The sequence below is a fragment of the Bos indicus x Bos taurus genome, chromosome 9 (genome assembly GCF_003369695.1).
Source record: "Bos indicus x Bos taurus breed Angus x Brahman F1 hybrid chromosome 9, Bos_hybrid_MaternalHap_v2.0, whole genome shotgun sequence".
Taxonomy (NCBI): domain Eukaryota; kingdom Metazoa; phylum Chordata; class Mammalia; order Artiodactyla; family Bovidae; genus Bos; species Bos indicus x Bos taurus.
Window position 1 is genome coordinate 70,109,284 of NC_040084.1, and position 27,615 is coordinate 70,136,898.

The 27,615-nt window shown below is 38.8% G+C and overlaps 1 protein-coding gene across 13 annotated transcripts in view; it reads left to right on the top strand.

Annotated features, from left to right (window-relative positions):
- The window catches only part of LOC113898430, a 276,016-nt gene that overhangs the window by 152,937 nt on the left and 95,464 nt on the right, over positions 1-27,615 (top strand). For 4 of the 13 annotated variants that reach the window (XR_003512643.1, XR_003512644.1, XR_003512642.1 and 1 more), the window contains one exon: positions 24,451-24,551. The exons of 8 other annotated variants lie outside the window; for them this stretch is intronic. Coding sequence is in view for 1 of the 5 variants with exons in the window: in XM_027551566.1 (XP_027407367.1) it covers positions 24,451-24,497 (47 nt within the window). In the remaining 4 variants the exon portion in view is untranslated. Of the gene's footprint in view, positions 1-24,450; positions 24,929-27,615 lie in introns of those variants that run through there. One more of the 13 variants, XM_027551566.1, reaches the window with a different exon arrangement.

Genomic DNA, 27,615 nt, shown 5'->3' on the forward strand with positions numbered 1-27,615 from the left:
GACCCAGCAGTCCCACTCCTAAGCATATACCCTGAGGAAACCAAAATTGAAAAAGACACGTATATCCCATTGTTCCCTGCAGCACTATTTACAATAGCTAGAACATGGAAGCAACCTAGATATCTATCCACTGACAGATGAATGGATAAAGAAGTTGTGATACATATACACAATGGAATATTAGCCATAAAAGGAACACATTTGAGTCAGTTCTAATAAGGTGGATGAACCTAGAACCTATTATACAGAGTGAAGTAAGTCAGAAAGAGAAAGATATATATCGTATTCTAACGCATATATATATGGAAATGGTACTGAAGAATTTATTTACAGGGTAGCCATGGAGAAACAGACATAGGCTAATGGACTTGGGGAGAGGAGAGGAGAGGGTGAGATGTATGGAAAGAGTAACATGGAAACTAACATTACCATATGTAGAATAGATGAGTGAGTGAAAGTCGTCAGTCATGTCTGACTCTTTGTGACCCCATGGACTGTAACCTACCAGGCTCTCCTGTGTCCATGGGATTCTCCAGGCAAGAATACTGGAGTGGATTGCCATTCCCTTCTCCAGGGAATCTTCCCAAACCAGGGATCGAACCCAGCTCTCCTGTTTTATCTTCTTTTAGTTTTGCTTCCTTTGGGTCTTTACCCTACTGGGGTCTTTGGGAACTGTGCATATGTGTAACAGCATCTACCATACCTCTTCATTTTAGCTTAGATTGGATTTGAAGAGCCAAAACAGGAAAACACTTAAGGAGACTTGAGACTCTCACAGAGAAATAAATTAGAACTGCTGTTTCTTTTCACTTTGCTTCCCTGTTCTTTATTATTTATTTTTTTAAAATGTAATCTCTCTTTTTATTAACCTTCATCATTTCATACTGTAAGAAAGTGAAATCACTAAAGTCAAATAACCTTATGTATCTGCTGAATGTGAAGAGAAAAGGCCATGGTATAGATGAATGGATTAGGAGGGAGACACCTAACTCTAGGGGTTTACAGTTGGTAAAAACTCATTCTTTGTTGTACAATAAGTATCATTATGTCACACAATGACTGGGGACTGATTTCTTGCAGTGACACAAACATAAGCAATCCTTCAAAATCAAGTATAAATATAACAATAAAAAAGCAATATGGAAAAATTCAGAAATGTCCAACTCTTGCTATTTCTTGGGTGAAACTCTACTGATCAGTAATTGAGTTCCCCAAGAAAATGTGAAAACAAGAGAATTTTTATGTCTCTGCTTTTATTTTTTTACTTTACAATATTTTTTTACAAAGCAGCAATTTTAAAGAAATGAAAGCTGTGCAAAATGCATTGCAGTCCTTCACTATATAGTTCATAAGGATGAAACAAGAAAGAATTCTAAGCTGTTAATTCATAATTCTGGAAAATATTTTTCCATACAGTGAATCTATAACAATAACTGTTACACAGTCTCTCTCCCTCACTCTCTTTATGAGAGGCCCTTATCACCAAGTCTTCTCTGAATAGTCTCTGTGCCACCATTTGCTTCCAGTTGCTCCACAAGCCACTCTTAACACACCCCTGGAAACTATGTATAAACTCATTTACTGTGTACTAATGATATGAGCATTTACACATCTAACCAATACATATTTAACCAAGATAATCCTTTAAACCATGATCACATGAGAAAGTGACTGTATATCAGTACTACAGACAACTATTTTTCCCATGAACTACGGAATATTTTTCCTTGGACAAATTCACCTCCTTCCAGAAATATGCAAAGTTCAGTGCAAAAGAGTAACAGGAAAGAATAGATAGTAGAGTAGATAGCCAACAGGAATTTGCTGTATGGCTCAGGAAACTCAAACAGGGGCTCTGTATCAACCTAGAGGGCTGAGATGGGAGGGAGATGGGAGGGAGGTTTAAGAAGAAGGGGATATATGTATACCTTATAGGGGACTGGAATGCAAAAGTAGGAAGTCAAGAAACACCTGGAGTAACAGGCAAATTTGGCCTTGGAATACAGAATGAAGCAGGGCAAAGACTAATAGAGTTTTGCCAAGAAAACGCACTGGTCATAACAAACACCCTCTTCCAACAACACAAGAGAAGATTCTATACATGGACATCACCAGATGGTCAACACCGAAATCAGATTGATTATATTCTTTGCAGCCAAAGATGGAGAAGCTCTATACAGTCAGCAAAAACAAGACAAGGAGCTGACTGTGTCTCAGACCATGAACCCCTTATTGCCAAATTCAGACTTAAATTGAAGAAAGTAGGGAAAACCACTAAACCATTCAGGTATGACCTAAATCAAATCCCTTATGATTATACAGTGGAAGTGAGAAATAGATTTAAGGGCCTAGATCTGATAGATAGAGTGCCTGATGAACTATGGACGGAGGTTCGTGACATTGTACAGGAGATGGGGATCAAGACCATCCCCATGGAAGAGAAATGCAAAAAAGCAAAATGGCTGTCTGAGGAGGTCTTACCCATAGCTATGAAAAGAAGAGAAGCAAAAAGCCAAGGAGAAAAGGAAAGATATAAACATCTGAATGCAGAGTTCCAAAGAATAGCAAGAAGAGATAAAAAAGCCTTCTTCAGCGATCAATGCAAAGAAATAGAGGAAAACAACAGAATGGGAAAGACTAGGGATCTCTCCAAGAAAATCAGAAATACCAAAGGAACATTTCATGCAAAGATGAGCTCGATAAAAGACAGAAATGGAATGGACCTAACAGAAGCAGAAGATATTAAGAAGAGATGGCAAGAATACACAGAAGAACTGTACAAAAAAGATCTTCATGACCCAGATAATCATGATGGTGCAATCACTCACCTAGAGCCAGACATCCTGGAATGTGAAGTCAAGTGGGCCTTAGAAAGCATCACTATGATCAAAGCTAGTGGAGGTGATGGAATTCCAGTTGTACTATTGCAAATTCTGAAAGATGATGCTATGAAAGTGCTGCACTCAATATGCCAGCAAATGTGGAAAACTCAGCAGTGGCCACAAGACTGGAAAAGGTCAGTTTTCATTCCAATCCCAAAGAAAGGCAATGCCAAAGAATGCTCAAACTACCGCACAATTGCACTCATCTTACACACTAGTAAAGTAATGCTCAAAATTCTCCAAGCCAGACTTCAGCAATATGTGAACCGTGAACTTCCTGATGTTCAAGCTGGTTTTAGAAAAGGCAGAGGAACCAGAGATCCAGCATCCACTGGATCATGGAAAAAGCAAGAGAGTTCCAGAAAAACATCTATTTCTGCTTTATTGACTATGCCAAAGCCTTTGACTGTGTGGATCACAATAAACTGTGGAAAATTCTGAAAGAGATGGGACTACCAGACCACCTGATCTGCCTCTTGAGAAATTTGTATGCAGATCAGGAAGCAACAGTTAGAACTGGACATGGAACAACAGACTGGTTCCAAATAGGAAAAGGAGTTTGTCGAGGCTGTATATTGTCACCCTGTTTATTTAACTTATATGCAGAGTACATCATGAGAAACACTGGACTGAAAGAAACACAAGCTGGAATCAAGATTGCCGGGAGAAATATGAATAACCTCAGATATGCAGATGACACCACCCTTATGGCAGAAAGTGAAGAGGAACTAAAAAGCCTCTTGATGAAAGTGAAAGTGGAGAGTGAAAAAGTTGGCTTAAAGCTCAACATTCAGAAAACGAAGGTCATGGCATCCGGTCCCACCACTTCATGGGAAATAGGTGGGGAAACAGTGGAAACAGTGTCAGACTTTATTTTTCTGGGCTCCAAAATCACTACAGATGGCGACTGTAGCCATGAAATTAAAAGACGCTTACTCCTTGGAAGGAAAGTTATGACCAACCTAGATAGCATATTCAAAAGCAGAGACATTACTTTGCCAACAAAGGTTCATCTAGTCAAGGCTATGGTTTTTCCAGTGGTCATGTATGGATGTGAGAGTTGGACTGTGAAGAAGGCTGAGTGCCGAAGAATTGATGCTTTTGAACTGTGGTGTTGGAGAGGACTCTTGAGAGTCCCTTGGACTGCAAGGAGATCCAACCAGTCCATTCTGAAGGAGATCAGCCCTGGGATTTCTTTGGAAGGAATGATGCTAAAGTTGAAACTCCAGTACTTTGGCCAGCTCATGTGAAGAGTTGACTCATTGGAAAAAACCCTGATGCTGGGAGGGATTGGGGGCAGGAGGAGAAGGGGACGACGGAGGATGAGATGGCTGGATGGCATCACTGACTCGATGGACGTGAGTCTCAGTGAATTCCGGGAGTTGATGATTCACAGGGAGGCCTGGCGTGCTGCGATTCATGGGGTCGCAAAGAGTCGGACATGACTGAGCAACTGATCTGATCTGATCTGATGTCTGATTCATGTTGAGATTTGACAGAAGACAACAAAATTCTGTAAAGCAATTATTCTTTAATTTTAAAAAAAGGCCATCACATGTTAAACCTGGAAGTTTGGCATAAGTCTAGGAAAGAGGCCAGAGGCAAAGAGATACACGAGGAAAAGCTCAGACATAGATGACCAACAGCCAGGCTTGCTGTAGAAGTACGAGTATCAAACATGACCCTACCAAGACTGCATTGACAAGATACTCCCAATAGCCAATGAAAACATGGGCAGGGGGAGGCTTAAGTCTATTTGAAGTTAGAATTATATGTGAAGACACTTAGAAATTAAATAAAATGCAGAACATATTTGGAAAGGGAAATAAAGTAGGAGTCAATGATTTTTAAACTACTTATGATTTGGAATTTAAAATCCCAAAATAAACATTCTAAAGGATATTAATACAATAATGTCATTTTAACTCAAAAGAATGTTTAGTTTTAACTGTTTGTACAGAATGTCAACTGCTTCCTGAATGTTTATGAAAAGGAAGAAGTTGCTTTCTAAAACACCATATCACCTCTGAGCTCCAACAGTAGCTTGCTGCTGCTGCTGCTGCTGCTAAGTCGCTTCAGTCGTGTCCGACTCTGTGCGACCCCACAGACGGCAGCCCACCAGGCTCCCCTGTCCCTGGGATTCTCCAGGCAAGAACACTGGAGTGGTTTGCCATTTCCTTCTCCAGTGCATGAAAGTGAAAAGTGAAAGTGAAGTCACTCAGTCGTGTCCGACTCCTAGTGACCCCATGGACTGCAGCCTAGCAGGCTCCTCTGTCCATGGGATTTGCCAGGCAAGAGTACTGGAGTGGGCTGCCATTGCCTTCTCCAGACAGTAGCTTAGAGCAAGACAAAAAGCATAACAACCCCTGCCACTACTACCATTTCTTAAAAACACAGAGCCACCTTTTATGGTGCGTTCCAATTTCATTAACGTCTTTCTTGCCTTTAATACACATGCCTCCAACTTAATTTAAGCATGTCAGTCAGTTAACTTAGCATCCAAATAAAAAATTGGAGTTGGAAAGTGATTATGAAGTAGAAAAACAAATCCTGGAATGTCAATGGCTTCTTAAGAATAGTAGAGAAGTGAGCTCATTTAATGACAGAATAAGTAATGGCAAAGTGATAAGAAAGCTCAGAAAGCTGCATAGAACTAAAGTTGTTTAGACTCCAAATTTATCAGAGTATTGAATTAATTTTATTGTGCAGGTTAAATGCTATTTCAACAACAAGCCCCAATTACTTCACTGCATTGGAATTTTAGTTTATCTGTTGTGATTTGCAGGGGGGTAGACCAGGAGTTTCCTTGTTATAATGCTGTTTATCCCAATCAAGTGAACTGGGGAGCTGGGAGGAGGAGAGGCAGGGAGAAGCACAGACTATATCATTTCAATAAGGAAGCCAAATAGCAAGTAACTCTCTTTCTACAAAAGCACAACCTAAAATAGTTCTGAATTTTTGCCATGCCATGATTGGGACCCTGTTTTAGTTCAGCTTAAATTGTGTGTTCCTCCAAATCCTGGGGAAGTTCAGATATCATTATTCTTTCAATCATTATCCAATCAATATCCTGTAATTTTGGTATCTGAAAAGAAATACATGATATGAAGTAGAAGAGAATAAAGATGAATTTGATATAAAGTCAACCATTTTTTCCTGTAATATAGGGTAACCACATAACATTTTCAAACATAGATAGATTCAAATACCCTATTAACACTTACACTAAGACAACAGGAGTAAGGAGAAACTGTCCTGGGGAAATGGAACATATAGTTAGATGAGTCATAGAGACTCGCATTTTCAAGTCTAATATATTACTTCTTTAGTTTTTATATGTCTAAATAGCTAAATATAACTTGAATGTATCTACCTTTACAAAGCATAAGCCCTTATTCTTCAAGATGATTTTATCTTTGTGAGAATATTTGATTGCATAAGCCTTGTACCTTTGATCTTATGAGGAATAAAATTCATGATTTTTTTAAAATTAAGGTAAATAATTGTGAAATAGGTAACCTAAGGAGATCTAAGAGATCACACATGTACAGATTTCTACTGTATTAGTAAGTTTAATTAGTCATGGGAGAGAGTGATCTACAAGGAACTAAGGGCTTCATAAAGGATAAACAATCCAATCTATTTATAAATAACAGATTAAACTTTAAATCAATAACTATCATAGAAAATAGAAATGCATTATGGTGAGTTTCATTCCTAACAGTGTCTGTCCCTTTAAATATATTTTAAATTAAACCAACTTAGGCTTTAACTCCTTCAATGGTAAGTATGAGTTCCTCATTCAAAAACTGGAGAAAGTCATCTAGTATCACAAGAGGAAAGAGAATGTATGATTTGGGTTAGAACCAAATGCCATATTCAAGCAAATATAAACCATTGTTCCTTGGGACACTTTTCACCCCCTCCCAGTATTGAAATTGTTCTGTAGTGCCAATGTCTTTCTGAATTTTTTCACCAATACATTGCTGCATCCTTTTCATAATATTCTTATATTTGGAAAAGTGTGAACATTGAACCCATTAAGTTTGAGTCTCCCCTATGAGAAGAGGTGGTACAGGTCAGCTCTCTGCTTTCCTCTCCTAAATAGTCTCCCCACCTTGGGTTTCCCTTCCTAGTCCTCTCCCTGGAGGATGGCCCCCCTTCTCTTCACCACTCTGACCACCTATTTCTTTTTATAGATTTTTTAAAATAAATAGAGTTCTATTTTCCTGCTTCTTTCCCCTTTTTTCTTTCAGACTAATCAATCAATCATTTATTGTATGTAGTTTTCCCAAAATGGAACAGGAAGAATTGTTCCTTCACTAAATGCATTTTTGTCAAGAGCTCATCATCTTCCAAGTACAGAGATTAGCAGTGAATAAAATGGGCAGAAATCCCTGCCCACATGACTTGCACAGGATAAAACAGAGCCATTCTTTTAGGTTCATTAAAAGGAGAAATGTATATAAAACAACTGTTTCTAGCTTTACGATTGTTGTTGTTCAGTTGCTCAGTCGTGTCCAACTCTTTGCGACCCCATGGACTGCAGCAGGCCAGACTTCCTTGTCCATCACCATCTCCAGGAGCTTGTGCAAACTCATGTCCATAAAGGTGGTGATCCTGACCAATCATCTCGTCTTCCATCATCCCCTTCTCCTCCTACTTTCAATTTTTCCTAGCATCAGGGTCTTTTCTAATGAGTTGGCTCTTTGCATCAGGTGGCCAAAGTATTGGAGCTTTAGCTTCCATCTTTCCAATGAATATTCAGGGTTAATTTCCTTTAGGATTGACTGGTTTGATCTCCTTGCAGTCCAAGGGACTCTCAAGAGTCTTCTCCAACACCACAGTTCAAAAGCATCAATTCTTCGGTACTCAGCTTTCTTTATGGTCTAACTCTCACATCTATACATGACTATTGGAAAAACCGTAACTTTGACTAGATGGACCTTTGTCAGAAAAGTAATGTCTCTGCTTTTTAAATGCTGTCTAAGTTGGTCATAGCTTTTCTTCCAAGGAGCAAGCATTTTTTAATTTCATGGCTGAAGTCATCATCCACAGTGATTTTGGAGCCCAAGAAAATAAGGTCTGTCACTGTTTCCACTGTTTCCCCATCTATTTCCCATGAAGTGATGGGACCGGATGCCATGATCTTTGTTTTCTGAATGCTGGGTTTTAAGGCAACTTTTTCACTCTCCTCTTTCACTTTCCTCAAGTGGCTCTTTAGTTCCTCTTTGCTTTCTGCTATAAAGGCAGTATCATCTACATATCTGAGGTTATTGAGCATTAAGATTAGGCACCTTTACATCATTCCCTGGCATTCATTTAATAGGATATGTTATATTTATATGGCATATGTGTGTGTGTGTGTGTGTGTGTGTGTGTGTGTGTGTGTGTGTAAGTAAATGCATACCAAAGTTTGGGAATAACAGTAATAAAATAGGTTCATTTTGCATGTATGTGTCTGTGTTTCGTGTATGTGTATAATCACTATACACAGTCATTTGCTTTTGGTACTTAATGGGGTTTTGTGTTTGTATTTGTCACAATATAAAATATATTTCTATGACAGCACATACAAGTTTATCTTACCCTTTTAGTGACTGCTTAGGGACCTTGTCTCTATTGATGGGAAAATTTTTCAGTGTTTCAAGTAATGCTACATTAATCTTGTACATGTCTTTTGTACAGATCTGAGTATTCATGTGGGGTAGACTCCCAACTGCAAAGGCCAAAGAGACGGTTACATTATATACAGAAAAATACCACCTACTAAAGGATGTACCTCAACATCCTGAGAAAACCCAACTCAGGGGAAAATTGTAGGGCATAAGAGAAAATTGTTCTGATTTATTCAGGATCTGGCTATATTGCCGTTTTAGCAGAAGCAGATATCTGTTGTGTCACCTTTACAATGGAGAATATATGTATGGAACAAAGGAAATGAGTGTGTACATCCAGGGGTTGGGATAAGAAAGGATAAGGAAATGGAGACAGGGAAACTTCCTTTTTCTTTTCCTTTCTGTACTATTTTAATAGTTTATAACAGATAGGTACTCATTTCATTTAAAATTAAGTACAATTTCAAAAACCATGTGCAAAGAAAGCTATTTTTTCTATATTCTATCAGTGAAAATGATATGGCTTCATTCATCTAAGAGAAATAACAGGGACCAGTTGTTTGAGAGTTTTCTTGGTTTTTATGATTTTTGTTTTTTTTTTTTTTAAAGTAAAGTTTAATTAAAGAGCTACTTCGAAAAACTTTAGGGTAATAGGAAAGAGTTTGCCTAAGTAATCAGCCTTTTAAACACGCAAAATGAAAACTAAATTCAAATTGCCTCTGAAACCCAATCCTAGTTTTCCCAGGTTAGATTTATAGCTCTTGATGGGACAATGAACAGTACATCATTTTTGACATAATATCTGTGTGTGTGTGTGTGTGTGTGTGTGTGTGTTTATGTTGGGGGTTTGGGGAGAGAGGGAGAGAAAGAAAGAGATTTCACAAAGGCTTTAAAGAAGCACTTTTTAAGAAAAGTTACTTTGGTTTTCTCCATGGACAGTCCATGGGGTCCCAATGAGTTGGACACGACTGAGCGACTTTAACTTTCACTTGGTTTTTCTCCATTATGTCCATTGAATGTAGATTATATTGCTAGAGTATCCACTGATGTGTTACTGTATTTGTTGGTTGGTTAAAGGATGCTAAAAAGTGGATCATTTTTCTTCAGTGAGAAAGAGCAGATGAGGATATCAAAATCCAGGATTAGTATCAAACTTAATTGCCCCACCGAGTGTGTTATCAGTATATCCCAGACATCACTAATCGTACATCTCAGCCAGACCCGCCATGCTTAGGACCCAGTCTCCCTTCACCTTTAAAATTCATCCCCACCCCTCCCCCACCAGCATTCTCATTAGATATCAGCCCCCAGGGAACAGCATCTAGTAGGCTGTTTAACTTCTCTGAGTACACAATGAGGTATAAGTGGCCTGTTTACTTTTTCCAAGGAGAACTTTAAAAACAGCTCCCTCCATCACCGAGAAAACAACAGCAACAACAAAAATCCTACTATGAGGCAGAGCCTTAATTAGTAAGAATGGAGGTGAGGATTTTAGTCAGCATTGCTTGTTCTTGGGAGGGTGGCATGATTCCCAGGCCCACTGTTTTGGTACTTAACACTGCCATTCCTATTTCTCCCATTTTCCCTTGTTTAACTTTCAATGCCTTTAGGAAAACAGATTACCATTTTGATCATGTTGATGTTATTCAGAGCTGTTTTGAGGGCCTGGTAGTCTTACTTTTGGCTGCCTTGTGTGTATAATATATCAAACAAATTAAAATCCAACCATATCCCACAGTAAATATAATTTATACTGCAATTATAAGAGTAGAGTTAAAGTTGACTAGTTGATGTAATGTTATTTTTTATAGACATTTAATTAAGTATTTATTAATTTCCATTTTTCAGCTTTCATTCTGTAGTTTGGAGTCAATACTTTTTTTTCCCCAGGTTTCAATTATTTTTGTAGACTTTAAAAATCTTACAGTCCATTGGCACTGGGCTCTAATGACTAATGGATGAAGTGTCCTTGATGATGCTAATTTAATAGAGTATATTTTAAAACTCTTTTCTAAAAAGAAAAGAGACTCATTTAGAATGTTTTTTCTCCTAGGCCCATTTAGAATGTTTTGCCTTTTTAATAAATATGTGTTTGTTTTATTTTACAATACAATAACTTATTGAATTTTTCTATATCTGCTAATTCTCTAATTTTTGAGAAATTCAAGTACTTTTCTTTACAGATGATTCTCTTTGATTTCATATTTGATATTTAAGATCTAAAGTTACTGTACTTTTAAGACAGTTTCTGTAATTTGCTATAAGTGCCCATTCTCTGAAACAGTGTTGTCCAGAATACCTATTGGATTGTTCCTTTCAGAAATTAAGGTTCTGCCTTTTTTTTTCTTAAAAGATACTAGATGATGTCTGGATGATGATACCTCCAAACCACTGACTGTAGTAGCTCCTACAGACACTGTGTGTATACAAGCTTTCCCTACATGTTTCTCCAGACAATAATCCTTACTAACATCTAAATCATCATGCACCATGCTGCCCTATTTTGGAAAATGATGCATGAATGTAACTGGGGGATGCTCTGAAAAGAAATCCAAAATCCCATGCAAACTAGTCCTTTTTAAAACATTGGGCATCCTCAGTTCGGAGTTTAGAATTTCTCATCGCCTTCAAGGTTGGTGAGCATTTTAGTAGAATCTGCAAACTGTTCTTAAGTTCATTAAGAAACTGCCTGTGAATTCTTTGTAAACCTCCATCTTTCAACTTACAGAGACTAAAATGAAGTGCTTTTTCTTCTCTGCTGTGTCTCATGTTCTACTTGTTGTCATCCCGGTGAAATGTACTTCCATATTGTTTTATTCAGTGGAAAATAAAGGGAAGCAGATCACCAGATGTTGTTTTGCAAGGAGAGAACGTTTTCTGTGTCAAAGAGGGTGATGCTCAGTAGTAAAATCAGGAAAGTTTCAGTACTTGCATCAGGAAAACACACATTTATATCATTAAACCTAAAGCTTGCTTTCAGATTCAGTGTTCTGTGGCTTGACTAAATTATTTTAATGAGTTTCAGGATGGCTCAAAATGTCACGAAGAGGGTATTAAATAAAACTTTTTTTTTTTGCTCTTTCCTAGAGTCTTGAAGGCCAACAAAAATTGTACTCTTATTCTCAACCACATTACCTTTTACAAGATTTCAGTTTTATAACTTTGATGTTTTCAAATGTCTATAGAGTCAAACTTCTATTATGTGGAAAGCCTGTACACAATATTGCAGCATAGAGCCTTGGTCACACTGTCCCCTCTCAGAGGGTGCCATGGAATTCACAGCGACAAGAATGTTTTGGAATGCTGGCAAAGAAGCAGAAACAGTGTGTCCTGTCCACATATTCAGCAAAATAGAGGTACGGAGGACATGGCGTACTTCTTATTAAAGGCTTTGAAAAAACACCACACCTCAGTAAACATTCCTCAGGAGCTGAGGAAACAGTTCGGTCAATGGCTTACCTCAGATCCCTCAGTTCTGGTTAGTGTGAAGCAGACAATAGTACAGACACAATGCCAGCCTTGGAGGAGGGAGAGCCAAGGACACGCAGCACACTCTTTGAACAAGCCCAGTATTCTGGTTCAGGTACTTTGTGTTGCATTGTCAACCCAAGAAATGTTTGAGATTTACCGAGCACACATTGCTAGGTAACCAGGTCTTAATGCTTTATTCTGCTCCCGAATAAGAGACTTAGTAACTTACATCTTTTTTGGTCTTCAGAATTCCCCACGGGACTTCCTTGGTACATCCACAGAGGTCAATCCAAGTCCAGCCGCCCCTGACACTAGTTCATTCTCCTCCTTCTGAGCTTGAAAATGCAAGTACTACCCTCTGTGACAGTAACCAAAGAGAACCAAGTATTCAGCTAATGGTCAGAATGTGTATTGTCATTCCCTTTTGCTTCCTAAATGTTTCATCCGAAGCATCTTTTCCATTGGAAAGAAAAACTAACTGTGCTAAGAAGGTTCCCATCGTTTTTAAAAAGTCAAGCAACATTCTCAATTCATTCCCATGACAGGAGGTTGACACTAAGCTAGCTTCCCCTCTTATTTGTGAAGCAAATACTCTCCCTTGATGGCCCTTTCCTGAATTACTAACCCACTGTTTCACCTCACTTTGGCCCCTTTTAAACAACTCTAGTATCCCTGAGTGAGTCTATGCCGGAGTTTTGTAGAAAGCTAGAGAAAACCCTGTTTCTCTTTCCAAATTTCTCCAGAGCAGTGGTTTCCTATGCAGCTCCATAGCCATCAGAAACCAGAAATATGTGGGGGGCTACAAAAAAGATAGAGATGCTTGGGTCCTGTTCGGAAGATTCTCATTTGGTGTGTCTTGATGAGAACTTTATGTCAGTGTTTTCCTAAGTCTCCGTGATCCTAACTCACAACAAGTTTATTAACAATTGAGATCATGTTCCGTTTGTCTGTGTCCCTCTTCTTCATTTCCAGTTTCCCTGTTTCATGATAGATCTCCCTATCTCAGCTTCATCTTGTCACTTGGGTCAATGACGTTTTTCACATGTGCCACCCCAGCTTCAGCCTCTGGCCCCCCTCCAGGACATGACTCATGCTTCCTGATATTCTGGTTCTGGCCCCTACTTGGGCTCCCTTCTTCCAGGAAAGGATAGTCAGAAACTGACAACCAGTGGCCCAAGAACCTTGTCCACAGCAGGGAACTGTGCAACTGCTTGATTTATCCCACTTCAAGGAAGGCTTAAGGCAATGGCTTTATCAAAAGGACTTATAATTGATACATTAAAAAAAATAATTACAGGGACTTCCCTGGTGGCCCAGTGGCTAAGACTCCATGCTTCTAATGCAGGGGGCCCAGGTTCGATCCCTGTTCAGGGAACTAGATCCCACATGCCACAACTAAAACCTGGCACAGCCAGATAAATATTTTTTAAAAAAATTACATAAAGGAATCTCCACTCTTCACCTGGGGCTGCAAAGAGTGCATTGTCCCTGACCGTATCTTTGCCCTGACTTCTAGGGTGAAAATATAAGGATTTTAGCTGGTGATAACGCTAAGCAGCTGTCACATTTTGAAGGAGACCACACACAAGCAGGTAAAGTGCCAAAGTTATTTGTGATTATATGAAGCATGGTTCCAAAAGATTCAGCCACACTGGGGACTACTGAAGAATAGGAGCAGCATATACTGAACTCAAAAGTCACAATCCATGCTGGAGATGCCTATTTGGAGGCAAGTTACCCGAGCCCCTCAAAGGTTAACAGCAAACAAATAACAAGGGAAAAAACAATCATATAGGGGAAAAAAAGGATAAAAATTAGCCAAACCAGGCAGAAATATGTAATACTTTGGAATTCTACACTGCAGTTGTATGCCAAAATGTCTAGTGTGTTTTGGTAACTTTGGTGTATATATATATAGTTAATTCTGAAGATGGAAAGTTAGCTTGAAAGCAAAATCCTTAGGGTACAAACTGTTTTCTTAGTGTTTCAAAACAGACTGCAAATAATTGGGAAAAATCCTACAAGTAAAAGTTTGAGGTTATCCTGTGCACCTTTCCCAAAGACGGTTCATTGAGGCTCAGAAATTTCCTTCAGAAAAATGCGCTGTGCTGATATTCTGCAACTATGGTGTGTGCTGACTTCCCTGGAGGCTCAGACAGTAAAGCGTCTGCCTGCAATGCAGGAGACCCAGGTTCGATCCCTGGGTCGGGAAGATCCCCTGGAGAAGGAAAGGCAACACACTGCAGTACTCTTGCCTGGAAAATCCCATGGACGGAGGGTCCTGGTAGGCTACAGTTCATGGGGTCGCAAAGAGTCAGACGCAACTGAGCGACTTCACTTTCACTTTCATGGTGTGTGCTAAGTTGCTTCAGTTGTGTCTGACTCTGTGCGACCCCATGAACTGTATACCACCAGTCTCCTCTGTCCATGGGATTCTCCAGACAAAAAAAAAAAAACAGGAATGGGTTGCCATGCCCTTCTTCAGGGGATCTTCCCAACCCAAGGATCAAACCCGTGTCTTCTTTGTTGGCAAGTGAATTGTTTACCACTAAGTGCCATCTGGGAAGCCCCAGTGGGACCAAATTTTATCATCATCTACTTGGTTGAGTATCAGTGGATGATGCTTGACAGACACGGTGTATGAGAGCAGCAGTATTCTTTCTGGTGGGTCAGATCTTTTTCCTTTATTTTCTGCCAGTTTCATACTTTTTTCCCCCTCAGTTCTAACTAGTGATATTATATCCTTTATCAACTCTCTTACAGGATATATTCTACATTTTTGTGTTTTAATATAATTTCTATGAATGTATGAAATCTATGGATGTATACACTTTTAGTATGCTAAAAAATGCACAAACCCTAAGTGTATAGCTTAATGAGTTATCACAAAATAAACACATGTGATTACCAGTCAATCAATAAAACATTAACAGCATCCTAAAAATTATCTCCCAATTGATTTCAATACCATAGATTAGTTTTGCCTGTTTTTGCACTTTATAAACACGGAGTTATACAGTAATTCCATGTCTGACTTAACATTATACTACTTTGATTAGGCAATGCTGTTGGGTACACCAACAGCACATTCAAATTTTTAAAAGTAAAGAATATTCTCAGGTGTGTAATATGCAAGTATGTATGTCAAAAGAAGACAATTTAAGATGATATTAAGACCAAAACATCCTTTACTTAAACCAAACCCAATTCTCTTATTTATGTTACCTATCTGACTCATTTTAGCCTTTATGGTGAATCAAATATACAGAATATATAGAATGGTGCACTTGTGTACAAAAAAGTAATTTTCATCAACTGAATAGATAAATATAACCCCTACTAGAATAAAAAGCAGAATATCATCAACACCCATAAGAGTTCCACTTTTTGCCACCTTCTAGTCAGTACTTACCACCACAGGTAATTACTATTATGATCACTAGCAACGTGTATTAGTTTTTTCCTACTTTTATATCTTGTGAAAATGACATCATGTGGAATGTTCTTGTTTATGAAATTCATCGGTAAGTTTGCATGTAGTTATGGAACACTCCTTCTCATCACTGTGCAGTATTCCATTTGTTCACTGTTGCTCAGTCACTAAACTATGTCTGACTCTTTGCAACCCCATGAACTGCAGCACGCCAACCTTCCGTGTCCTTTACTATCTCCTGAAGTTTGCTCAAACTCATGTCCATTGAGTCAGTGATGCCATCCAACCATCTCATCTCCCCGACCTCAATCTTTCCAAGCATCAGTGTCTTTTCCAATGAGTTGACTCTTGGTGGCCAAAGGTGTCCAAAGTATTGGAGCTTCAGCTTCAGCCTTAGTCCTTCCAGTGAATATTCAGGGTTGATTTCTTTTAGGATTGACTAGTTTGATCTCACTGCTGTCTAAGGAACTCTTGACAGTCTTCTCCAGCACCACAGTTTGGAAGCATCAGTTCTTCGATGCTCAGCCTTCATTATGCTCCAGCTCTCACATCCATACATGACTACTAGAAAAGCATTCTGTTATGTGAATGTATCTCTCTCACTTTACTTATCCATTCTACTGTTTGTGAGTATTCTGCACAGTATCTATCTGTGGTTATTACAAATAATGATGCTGTGAACATTTATTTGGGGGATAACATTATGCATTTCTGTTGAGAAAATAGAAACCTAGTGGTGAAATCACAGGTCACAGATTTTTTTGTGGCATAGATAGCTAGATAGACATTTATATAGATGCAGATACACATATATTTGCCTTTGCATTTTCTTCATAGTCTTTTGATGAACAAAAACTTCTAATTTTAATGAAAGTCAATTTATCAACTGTTTAAAACTAGTGCCTTATGAGTCCTACTTAAGAAATCTTTGCCTGTCCAAAATCATGAGGATACTTTTTTATGTTTTTTTTTCTGAAAGACTTAGTATTTTACCTTTCATATTTAGCTCTACAATATACCTAAAATTGATCTTTGTGTGTGATGTGAGGTAGGGGTCAAAATTTATTTTCTTTATCCATATGTATATCCAAATGATCCAGCACCATTTATTGAGATGTTACATTGCCTTCAGCTTGGCAGTGCCACCTTTATCAAAAGCATAGTGACATATATGTGTGTTTATTCCTGGGCCCTGTGGTCTATTTCATTGCTTTATTTATCTATCATTACACTTTATTACTTTATTATATGCCATAGTATCTGATAAATCTTCCAGTGTTTTTTTCCCAGAATATTCTGGCTATTCTTGGCCCTTTATATTTTCATATAAACTCCTGTTTTATCTGGATGATCTATTTCTATTGTCTAATTTTTTTCTTGGTTTTCCGTAACCACTATTCTTAGGATGGCTTATATGCTACTTTGTGCTTGTCTCTGTCTTGGAACTTACCTGACTATATCAGTTATTCTTTTATTTGTCTGCTGTATTTCATGTGTCTTTTTCATAACTGTGCACCATCACTTTGCATATTTTCTGACTCATATTAAGTATTCAGGCCACTCAGCATTAATGGCAATCTCCAAACTAGACAATTCCTGTGCAAGAGTGGCTGCTAAACAACTTGAAGTTTTATTTGTGTATTTGCTAGGGTCGTTTTCATGTTTGACACTAATTTTTACATCCAGAACAATTGAGTGATGATATCCAGTAGTAATACATGAGACTTTCTGTGTTAAAGGCTCTTGATTTTCTAAAGTATCTTGGGTTACTTTTTCAAGAGGAAACTTCTTACTTAAGACACTTAGCAACTTCCTCTTTCTGGCCCTTCAGGGTTTTCTGTTTGGACTCCCTTCTTGATCCATGTATTCTAAGTTGCTTCAGTCGGGTCCAACTCTTTGTGACCCTATGGACTGTAGTCTGCCAGGCTCCTCTGTCCATGGGATTCTCGAGGCAGAATACTACAGTGGGTTGCCTTGCCCTCCTACAGGGGATCTTCCTGACCCAAGGGTTGAACTCACATCTCTTAAGTCTCCTGCATTGGCAGGTGGGATCTTTACCACTAGCGCCACCTGGGAAGCACTGTGATCCACATGCTGCTACTGCTGCTGCTGCTAAGTCGCTTCAGTCGTGTCCAAGTCTGTGTGACCCCATAGACGGCAGCCCACCAGGCTCCCCCATCCCTGGGATTCTCCAGGCAAGAACACTGAAATGGGTTGCCATTTCCTTCTCCGGTGCATGAAAGTGAAAAATGAAAAGTGAAATTGAAGTCGCTCAGTCGTGTCCGACTCTTAACGACCCCATGGACTGCAGCCTACCAGGCTCCTCCTTCCATGGGATTTTCCAGGCAAGAGTACTCGAGTGGGTTGCCATTGCCTTCTCCGGTGATCCACATAGGTTAATCTAATTCTAGCTGCCCCTCTACAGAAGCTTGGTCTGCAAAGTTCATAGAGACTCCTTACTGGGGGAGAATTAGAGTCCTGCTGCCTTGGGACATTAAAGCTCTGTCAGGGATTGCCAAGCAGGAGAAATGCTTCAACCAACATCTAATTGCTAATGGAAATGAATAACTTAACCTCCCAATCTCACTACATTTAAACAATCCCCAACATGTTTAAGTGCTATTCTGAAAACTCCTTTATGCACATGATTTATACCTCTTATCAGCCCCAGTGGACTGGATTGAAATCCTAGGTAAGAACAAACTGTCTGATGACTTTGACGTCTATGAGATATAATGTCATCTTTTCTGTGCAGTTATAGTTCTTGCATAAGTGTAGCCTTTGGCCTGTGTGTATGCATTGGAGAGAGGAGGAGGGATCAAGTAGGAATAGACTGTGCTGCCAACCAGAAGCAGTTGTTTCTTGTAGTTGAACTGGATTCTCCCAAAGAAGTGTTTCATTGAAATGTTTGCTTCAAAATGACTCTGTTCTGCTGAAGTGAGGAGAGACTTCCAGTTAAAACATTTAATTAGTTCCCAATTTAGACAGCCAGAATGATCAGTCAGCTTGTGTTTTGGAACCTGCATCTGTACATTCCTTGGGATCGGCAAGTCTTACCCAGCGGATGTGGTCAACAGTGAATAGTTTGTATGCAGTTCACATCACAGAACAGATTTTTCTCTAGACAGTCCCTTGAAGGACAGGTAGGAAGGGATAGGATAACCTAGGTGATATAAAGATAATACATCTCTGTCTTCTCTTTACCGTCCCCATGGAAGCATATAGTAAGATGATCTCTGATCTTAGAAGTTGTAGGAGCTAGGAAGTGGATAGGAACTAAAGTGAGTGGAGATTTGGTTTAAGCTGATTAAATTGTTTTCACTCAATTTCAGGGTAATCATGACCTGGGTAGTGGCTTTAGGTACATTACTTATTAAGTAAATGTTTTTCAGCTAATACAAATAAATTGCTATGCTACGCTAATGTATGTGTTTGTATGTATGTATGAATATACATGCTGTATTTCTGAAAAATTCAATTTTTTGGTCAAGCTAACCTTCCTGTTTATTTCCATGGCACTTTTTCTGTCTGTACCACAGGATAGGAAGCGCTTACCCAAATTCTACACAGTATTTATAAGTTAGCCTGAGCAGTTTGTAATGCTTTGCTGAGAGAGTGCCATCAGTCTTTCCTCTCTTCTAGTCAAGGGGCTCTTGAGAAGATGGGTAGTTTTTGATCATTTCCGACCCAACTCTTTCTCCTTAACAGAACACCAAGTCAGTCATTTCTCTAACCCTAGCATTTAATGTTCTAGAAAGAGCAGCTAGCATAGATTTCTGCATTGTCCATGATATTTCACTACTCTTCTTTTGACTATACCCTTTACTTACCCAGAATGCCCTTGCCCCTGTCTTCATCTGTATAACATCAAAAATGATATTTCTTCAAGGAAGTCATCTCTCAACCCTCTTGGGCCAAGACCTTTTCCTCTGAGTTCCTGCCTGCTAGCATGATCATCACAGTGCCTGGCTTGGCAGGGTCCCAGTGTGTGAGTGAATACATGATGTTCACAACTATATTGAATTATATCTTCAGTGTGTCTCTGTTTACTAGATGCTGAGCATCTTGAGATAAGAGGCTCTATGTTTTATTCATATTATTCATATTTTTATTCTTAGAGTCCAGCCGAAAACCTGGATTGAATGTGGGGATGCTTAATAATTGATACCATGTGATAGAAAACATTTTAATACCTTGAAAACAACTGGGCCCCTTCCAGAAACCAACTGTAGCCAACAGCTCACGTGTTTCCATGTTATCACATGTCATATCCTCCTGTCTTGGGTTTTTCAGATGAGGAAAGGGAAAGTGTTGGTGATATGTGAAGTTTTGATACTGAATACAAAAACATCTTAGAACTTAAGGAGACTAACTGACATGACCTAATAAAGCATGAATGTAAAGAAGGTTTTTATAAAGAAAATAAGAAAGTCTTGCTAATGTCCAGTATTACTGGGGGAGAATCAAACCAGAAGTAGAAGGCAAGTAAATGCTACTTATCAGGAATCATTTGAGCAGTATTATAACAGTCTACCAATTCAAACACTATGCTCTCTTTTCACATTTCTAGAACATTTCCTTGTTTTTGATCCAGGCAAGTGAGTTAAAGCAAGAAAGATAAAACACAAATGTAGGCTAAATTGCTAAATAATACATAATTGCTCTAATACATACATCTGATTCACTCGTTCTATTTTTACACAATAAGTTTTGTGAGCTTTGTCACTGGCAATGAATGCTTAAGTAGAGTGTAAAAGATAACATTCTTGGAAAGCTTTTTGAGATATTTTAGTCTCTATTTTAGAAATTAATATGAATAAAAATAAGAATGCTTTATCTAGGGGAACCTAATACCTTTGAAAGTATATACATTTAAATGATCTGGAAATTTGTTTCTTTGTTCTTAGTCATGCTGTAAAACAATAAGAATTGTGTTTCTTTGTATTCTAAAATACAGTATTCTACTTATGGTCAGATAACCAAAACAGCCTTGGAAGCTAGTATCTACAGAAAATAAGCATGGAAGGGGAGTGATAAAATCAAAAGCAAAATACTCTAAAGCAAAACATAAGTACTGGTGAAGAATAAGGCCTGTGGGAAAACTAACACCCAGGTGAGAATATGCTGCTAAGGATATTGTTATAGGAATGTGGGTATAAAACAGGAGATGACCAGATAAATAATCTCATCATATTTCTTTTTTTCTATCTCATGTTTCTGGGTTATTACAATGAGCTACCTACCATTATTCTAAAGAAAGCAGTCCTACTTTTCCCTCACTTGCAGGGGAAGTACAATTTTTCATAAGCTGGCAATATCTTTGAAAAAAGTTGAAAGTGGATTCATCAAAATGTCCAGGACTACTAGATGTGCCTAGAAAGAAAAGAGTTGTCAGTTTTTGTACATACAAGTTTTAGCAAGTCTTTTAGTCCACATAATTACAACACAAATCCCAGGTTTTGACTTATGCTTCCATAAATTCACACTCACCTCATACCTGTTGATATGCATGAACTGAAAAACAGGACAGCCAAATAGAATACACATTGGTTTGGTCTTTAATAAACCTGTATTATTTTCTTAAGTTTATGGCAGATTCACTCAAACATCATGGCTAGTGTTTAAATGTACGAAACTGAAGTAGTAATTGGGTTTGAGAGACTGCTATCGTTTTTTAAAATTTTGCCAAGAAATAGTACATCTAAACACAATGTGGGCTTCCCTAGTAGCTCAAATAGTAAAGAATCTGCCTGCAGTGCAGGAGACCTGGGTTCAATCCCTGGGTCAGGAAGATCCTCTGAAGAAGGAAATGGCAAACCACTCCAGTATTCTTGCCTGGAAAATCCTATGGACAGAGGAGCCTGGCAGGGTACAGTCCATGGGGCCGCAGAGAGTTGGACACGACTGAGCAACTAAGCACAAACACAATGAAAATAGAATAAAAATAAAGGGATTGCCTTTACTCATTTTGGTAACTGTTATCAGTGGCATGCTCAAAAATGTATTTTAGACGGTTATCATCTAATGACACAGAGCACTACACAGTATCACTGAATTTAGGGTACATTTTATATCTCTGTGCTCTGAATATTCGGAGAAGGCAATGGCACCCCACTCCAGTACTCTTGCCTAGAAAATCCCATGGATGGAGGAGCCTGGTAGGCAGCAGTCCATGGAGTCGCACAGAGTCGGACACGACTAAGCGACTTCACTTTCACTTTTGACTTTCAGGCATTGGAGAAGGAAATGGCAACCCACTCCAGTGTTCTTGCCTGGAGAATCCCAGGGACGGGGAAGCCTGGTGGGCTGCTGTCTATGGGGTCGCACAGAATCGGACACGACTGAAGTGACTTAGCAGCAGCAGCAGCTCTGAATATTACCCCCTCAGATGGCTGCCTCCATTTGTGCTTTTCCCATTTCCCACTCCATTCTTGGTCCTGCAGCTTTGGAAAGAAGCTTTTCTTTGGAAAAGAAATCTTCTGATATTATTTCACATGGGATTTCCACTCCGCCGCCTTCCAGGCAGCACTGGCAAAATCACAGTGCTTTTACCAGCAAGAGACAGTGAGACTTCTCCCCATGTAAACAGAGCCCTGAACTCTGGCATATCCTTTGGCTTCCCTGAAAGAGGTGGAAGGTTGTTTATATATTTGCGGTCTCTCTGGTTGGAAGTGGTGCCATAGTGATGCTGTTTGTCACCTGAGGGGATTGAAGGGGTATAACCAGCAGGATGAGAGGATCAGATATTTTTATACTGACATTACAGAATTGTGAGCACTGGTCTTGAGTTTTGAACAGTACTCCTTAGGCTTCCTTTATTTTGTTCAATTTGGTTTCGATTGTTCAGACTGAGCCACTCCACTTCTTGCTGCCAGCTATATTGGTCAGCTGTCATGAGTTTACTGTCTAAAGGTAGTGATTCTTATATTTTTGGCCTCAATATCCCTTTATAATCTTAAAAGTTATTAAGAATCCTAAGGAACTTTTGTTCATGTGGGCTATAGCTGTTATTATTTCTATTAATATTTGACATCAAAACTAAGCAATGAAAAATTTGCTTATTGATTCATTTAAAATAGCAATCATAAATTCATTACATACTAATAAAATATATTTATGGAAAGCTAAAACTAAACAAAATTTAAAAATTCGTAAGAACAGTGACATTTTTACACTTTTTCAAGTCGTCTTAGTGTTTAGATCAATAAAAGAAAGGTAGGTACTCATATCTGTATCTCCATCTCTTGTGATGCATTGCTTTAATTAAAGTTTATGCAGAAAATCTGTCCTGACATAAATACATATTTGAAAATGGAGGAGTAATTTAATAGCCTTTGCGGATAGTTGTGGCTATTCCTCTCTGACACTATATCAGAAATCAAAAAGTGGTAATTTCTTAAAAGTTAGTTGCAGTGTGGAATCTTAAAGCATATCAATGAATTTTTACATTCTTATTTCATGAACTTTCATACATCCACTGCTCTGTTCTGTATTTTGACTGTACCTTTATTTTGCAGAATCACATATATATCATTTGAAACATATTGCTAGTTCACTAAATTTTGCTGATCTTACAAACGATGATGCATTTTATTATTTCTATATAGAGATGATATGTTGCAATATATATTAAACACTCACTTTAATATGCATATATATATAATATCATACGTTTTAACATGTTGGGAAGAGCTGTCAAACTCAAAGTGAGAGATTTAATTTACCAAAATCCTAATTTTCACTGTTACTCTTATTTTATCATTGGTATCAAAAGCTGTCAGTTGTTTTCTCTAAGGTAACAGGATAACTTCAACTCATTTTGGAGAAAATGTCTGACAAATACCCAAGGTTGATAAACGATAGTTTTGTTCTGTGAAGAAAAGCAGTTAGTTTAGCTCTAACTTGAAAAGATCACAAAGTGCTTTTCCTCGAGACAACCATCATATTTTCTCAGAAGTACAATGAACTTAAAGGTTGAACTTAATAACACTAATACTTTTCACTATTTTACTGAAAATTGAATTATTAAAAAACTGCTAGAGTATGGCAGTGAGAATAGGATCACCATTAGTAGAGTTTGCTGCTGCTGCTGCTAAGTCACTTCAGTCGTGTCCGACTCTGTGGGACCCCAGAGATGGCAGCCCACCAGGCTCCCCCGTCCCTGAGATTCTCCAGGCAAGAACACTGGAGTGGGTTGCCATTTCCTTCTCCAATGCATGAAAGTGAAAAGTGAAAGTGAAGTCGCTCAGTCATGTCCGACCCTCAGCGACCCCGGTCACTGCGGAGGAGCCCGGAAGGCTGCAGTCCATGGGGTCGCTGAGGGTCAGACATGACTGAGTGACTTCACTTTCACTTTTCACTTTCACGCATTGGAGAAGGAAATGACAACGCACTCCAGTGTTCTTGCCTGGAGAATCCCAGGGACGGGGCATCCTGGTGGGCTGCCGTCTATGGGGTCGCACAGAGTCAGACACGACTGAAGTGACTCAGCAGTAAAGTATAAGAGATTTTTCATCCCATTGTTTTTGCCCTATGTCAACACAATGTAAAAAGCAAGTAATATTAATATTATAATGAAAATAATTTTTATATTGCAGGTTCTTACAAGGGTTTCCAGAAGCTTAGGGGTATCGGAACCACATTTTAAAAAGTGATGCCTAAAAGATATCTTTTGATGTGATTGTATTTTTTACATTTCCTTCCACTTATGTTGGCACTCAGTCTTATTGCTAGTCATTTTTTTAGATGCCGTGTTACTTGAAATCAGTTTTGTCCATCTACTTGGTTGATGAAAAACTTAAAAAAGTCATGGAAGTAAAGGTTACATTTAAGGTTGTCAGAATTTAATGAGAAGATGCATGTAAAGTACAATACTTATCCCAGGACCTGGCACATATTAAGACACCAGAATGTCTTTTGTGCAGTGAACTTTCAGGAAATATATCCTGTACTTCAGCAGGCTTTTGGGGGAAAATGATGAGGTCTAGGTATCTGTGGGATATCCAAGAGCAGTTGTATAGTTGGATATGTACACTTTGTGTTCTAGATGCAGGACTAGACTGGAAAAATATAGTTGAAGGCGTCAGCATATAAATCATAACTGAAATCTGTGGAAGGATAAGACTGTGAAGAGAGAAAACACACTGGGTAAGTTAAGGGAACCTAGACTTATGTACAGAAGAATACCAAATTTAATGTACGTTCAGAAACATTAGGCCCACAAAGACTGAGGTAGCATGGCCAAGACTCTTCCAATAAATGTTACTGATAAATCACTAAGCATTACTCAACCTTTATCAAACTTCATTATAGACTCTCAAGGCAGTAGGGGGATGGGGAACTCTGAAAATTAAAAAGAGCGGGAATTAAAGAATGTGACCCAAGTTGATGCATACTCTGAAGCCATTTCAGTATTTTCAGACTTTTATCAGAAAAAAATTCTCATTTAGAATTGAAATTCAACTTGGAAAGGATAAAGAGAGGAATATTAGTTCAGTTCAGTCACTCAGTTGTACCCGACTCTTTGCGACCCCATGGACTACAGCATGCCAGGATTCCCTGTCCATCACCAACTCCCTGAGCTTACTCAAACTCATGTCCATTGAGTTGGTAATTCCATCCAACCGTCTCCTCCTTTGCCGTCTCCTTCTCCTCCTGCCTTCAATCTTTCCCAGCATCAGGGTCTTTCCCAATAAGTCAGTTCTTCGCATCAGATGGCCAAAGTACTGGGGTTTCAGCTTCAGCATCAGTCCTTCCAATGAATATTCAGGACTAATTTCCTTTAGGATGGATTGGTTTGATCTCCTTGCAGTCCAAGGGACTCTCAAGAGTCTTCTCCAATACCACAGTTCAAAAGCATCAGTTCTTCAGTGCTCAACTTTCTTTATAGCCCAACTTTCACATCCATACATGAATACTGGAAAAACCATAGCTTTGACTAGATGGACCTTTGTTGGCAGAGTAATCTCTTTGCTTTTTAATGCTGTGTAGGTTAGTCATTGCTTTTCTTCCAAGGAGCAAGTGTCTTTTAATATCATAGCTGCAGTCACCATCTGCAGTGATTTTGGAGCCCAAGAAAATAAAGTCTCTCACTGTTTCCACTGTTTTCCCATCTATTTGCCATGAAGTGATTTGACTGGATGCCATGATCTTAGTTTTCTGAATGTTGAGTTTCAAGCCAACTTTTTCACTCTCCTCTTTCACTTTCATCAAGAGGCTCTTTAGTTCTTCTTCACTTTCTGCCATAAGGGTGGTGTCATCTGCATATCTGAAGTTGTTGATATTTCTCCTAGCAATCTTGATTCCAGCTTCACTCCATCCATCCTGGCATTTTGCGTAATGTACTCTGCATATAAGTTAAATAAGCAGGGTGACAATATACAGCTTTGATGTACTCCTCTCCCAAATTGGAACCAGTCTGTTTTTTCATGCCCAGTTCTAACTGTTACTTTTTGACCTGCGTATTTCTCAGGAGGCAGGTCAGATAGACTGGTATTCCCATATCTTGAAGAATTCTCCACAGTTCGTTGTGATCCACATAGTCAAAGCCTTTGGTATAGTCAATAAACCAGAAGTAGATGTTTTTCTGGAACTCTCTTGCTTTTTGGATGATTCAACACAAGAGAACACTGTACACATGAACATCACCAGATGGTCAATAGTGAAATCAGACTGATTATATTCTTTGTAGCCAAAGATGGAGAAGTTCTACAGTCAGCAAAAACAAGACCGGGAGCTGACTGTGGCTCAGATCATGAACTCCTTATTGCCAGATTCAGACTTAAATTGAAGAAAGTAGGGAAAACCACTAGACCATTCAGGTATGAGCTAAATCAAATCCCTATAATTATACAATGGAAGTGACAAATATAATCAAGGGATTAGATCTGATAGACAGAGTACCTGAAGAACTATGGAAGGAGGTTTGTGACATTGTACAAGAGGCAGTGATCAAGACCATGCCAAGAAAAAGAAATGCAAAAAGGCAAAATGGTTGTCTGAAGAGGCCTTACAAATAGCTGAGAAAAGAAGAGAAGCTAAAGCCAAAGGAGAAAAGGAAATATATACCCATTTGAATGCAGAGTTCCAAAGAATAGCAAGGAGAGATAAGAAAGCCTTCCTCATTGATCAGTGCAAAGAAACAGAGGAAAATAATAAAATAGGAAAGACTAGAGATCTCTTCAAGAAAATTAGAGATACCAAGGGAACATTTAATGCAAATATAGGAACAGTAAAGGAAAGAAATCGTATGGACCTAACAGAAGCAGAAGATATTAAGAAGAGGTAGCAAGAATACACAGAAGAACTATACAAAAAAGATCTTCATGACTCAGATAACCACGATGGTGTGATCACACACCTAGAGCCAGACATCCTGGAATGTGGAGTCAAGTGGGCCTTAGAAAGCATCACTACAAACAAAGCTAGTGGAGGTGATGGAATTCCAGTTGAGCTATTTTAAATCCTGAAAGATGATGCTGTGAAAGTGCTGCACTCAATATGCCAGCAAATGTGAAAAACTTAGCAGTGGCCACAGAACTGGAAAAAGTCAGTTTTCATTCCAATCCCAAAGAAAGGCAACGCCAAAGAATACTCAAACTACTGCACAATTGCACTCATTTCATATGCTAGCAAAGTAATGCTCAAAATTCCCCAAGCCAGGCTTCAACAGTACATGAACCATGAACTTCCAGATGTTCAAGCTGGATTTAGAAAAGGCAGAGGAACCAGAGATCAAATGGACGACATCTGTTGGATCATCAAAAAAAGAGACACAGAGGAGTATGGAGTTGTTTAATAGCAGTACAAGGGATCCTAAAGAGAAATAATATAATTAGCCTGAAAAGAAGATAAATTATTTCACACTCTGGAAAAAGACAGCTAGATGAGGCTGGTTAATGAGCTGTCAAGTAGAGCTGGCTCCTCTGGCACTTTCTGGGATTCCTCTTAATCCAGGAGGGGATGGGATGGGCCCAGTGGTTTGGCCGGGGTGAGGCTGTGCAGATGGGGAAGCCCTTTGCTATAGTCATTCTGACAGCTTAAACAAGTGCTCCCAAGCCTCCACATTTCTTGAGTCATTCTCAAACTGGGACTATTCAGGAGAGGTTTTTTTGTTTGATAAACTTCAACTACCATTTTGTAAACTTAAATGGACTACTGGTATGACTTGTTTTTAAACAAATAATTAGACTGTACCAGTCTTAAATGAAAA